At 44.8% G+C, this 1,639-nt stretch overlaps 1 protein-coding gene across 1 annotated transcript in view; it reads right to left on the bottom strand.

The window, feature by feature from the left end:
- The window catches only part of LOC109524093 (uncharacterized), a gene marked incomplete at its 3' end in the record, with an annotated part of 7,927 nt that continues 6,288 nt past the window's right edge, over positions 1 to 1,639 (bottom strand). Inside the window, exons 8-10 of the mRNA XM_019883692.1 lie at positions 1,320 to 1,631; positions 861 to 970; positions 1 to 97 (exon numbers count right to left, since the gene is read on the bottom strand). Of these exons, the coding sequence (XP_019739251.1) occupies positions 1 to 97; positions 861 to 970; positions 1,320 to 1,631 (519 nt within the window). The remainder of the gene's footprint in view (positions 98 to 860; positions 971 to 1,319; positions 1,632 to 1,639) is intronic.

The raw sequence follows: 1,639 nt of genomic DNA, 5'->3' as shown, positions 1-1,639 counted from the left end.
CGAGTCGTCCTGCGGCGCGGCGCTCTTAAGCAGGAAGTGGCTGATGAAAAGCTTCAGGCCCTCGCGCAGCATTCGCAGCTGGGGAATTCCAGAAATCCTGGCAGGCGGGCAACAAATGAAGGGGGCGGAAGGACGGTGGGTGGTCGACAGCATGCAAAAAATAAATAAAAATAAAAATAAATAAAAAAAAACGAGCGTCCAGGTAAAAGCAAAACTATCTTGACACTGCAGCTTGAGTGAAATGCGGGAGAACGCTAACTTCTACATGATTGCTATTCTAGGTTGAACCTTTTGGTTTGTTACAGCTGCGGTTGTTGTGAAAGCGCTTTACAAATAAAGATGACGCATTGTATATACAAATGAAGGGGGCGGAAGGACGGTGGGTGGTCGACAGCATGCAAAAAAAAAAAGGGAGCACCCACGTAAAAGCAAAACTATCTTGACGCTGCAGCTTTAGTGAAATGCGGGAGGACGCTAACTTCGACATGATTGTTATTCTGTTAAACTTTTTGCTTTGTTACAGCTTCGGTTGTTGTGAAAGCGCTTTACAAATAAAGATGACGCATTGTATATATTTCTACTTCCAAATTGGGTCCAATTTGGAATATTTCTCAAAAATGTCTCCAACATTTGTATTCAATAATGCATGTAGACAAACACATTTTTTTGACTAATACGAAGCAGAAGCTAAGAGCGTCTTTAACACCACGCAGGGAATTTCTTTATAACACACGTCTTTTTACTTTGATAGGTGCTGCTGTTTTGGTTAGCGAAGCAGCAAATAACTCCAGAGCTCACGCCAGTTGTATTACCCGTTTTTTTTCCCCCTAATACGGGAGTGGGTGGGTTGTGTTGCTCACCTTGAAAAAATGCCGATGACATCCTCGGGCTCGGTGTCTGTGAGCAGTCGAGTCAGGACTTGGCGCAGGAAGCGCACCTTGGCCTTGTCGAGCTCTCCGAACTCGATTACCTAGAATACCAAAAGAACCACCCGTGTGAATGTCCAGAAAGAAAACGGAACGAAAATGGCACCCGGCAGAGCGAAGACCTCCACCAAGGCCAGACCGACCAATAGCCACACAGAATATTGAAAGTGGAGGGAAAGTAGCATAGCCAGATCTGTCCCAAAATATTTTTTTTTTGTTGGACCTGAGTGCCTCCCCTCTACGAAGCTTCTTATTTGCATCATCAACCAACTAACGGTTAAAGAAACATATGATTTTTTTTTTCTTCTTTAGATTTTTTTTTTTTAAAGCATTATTCATTAGCTCGCAAAGCAAAACAAGAATTCCCCTCGAGTCCGGAATGTGCTTGCTTACTTTGAGCAGCGAGAGCGAGAAGCACTTTTTCTGGAGGAAGAGGGTCACGAGCTGGATCAAATTGTTAAAAGTCCTGGCGGGAAGGTTGGAAAGCTCCCGGAATTTATCCCACAGGCTGAACTGGAAGGTGATCTGTGAAAATGGAAACAGAAAAAAAGTGTCAAAACCAATGAGAGGAAACTTAACGAGCTCACGCGCGAAAAGCAAACGTTCCCAGCGCGGCTCTTTGAGAGGGACAAAGAGTTGTCGTGGCCGATGCAGTCGGGCCGAGGAGGAAGCGTTGTTGTTGGTGGTCGCAGTTTGAGTGGTTTGCTCATAAC

This window comes from Hippocampus comes, unplaced genomic scaffold (assembly GCF_001891065.2).
Source record: "Hippocampus comes isolate QL1 unplaced genomic scaffold, H_comes_QL1_v1.1 scaffold527, whole genome shotgun sequence".
Lineage (NCBI taxonomy): Eukaryota > Metazoa > Chordata > Actinopteri > Syngnathiformes > Syngnathidae > Hippocampus > Hippocampus comes.
This window is presented reverse-complemented; position numbering and strand designations above follow the sequence as displayed.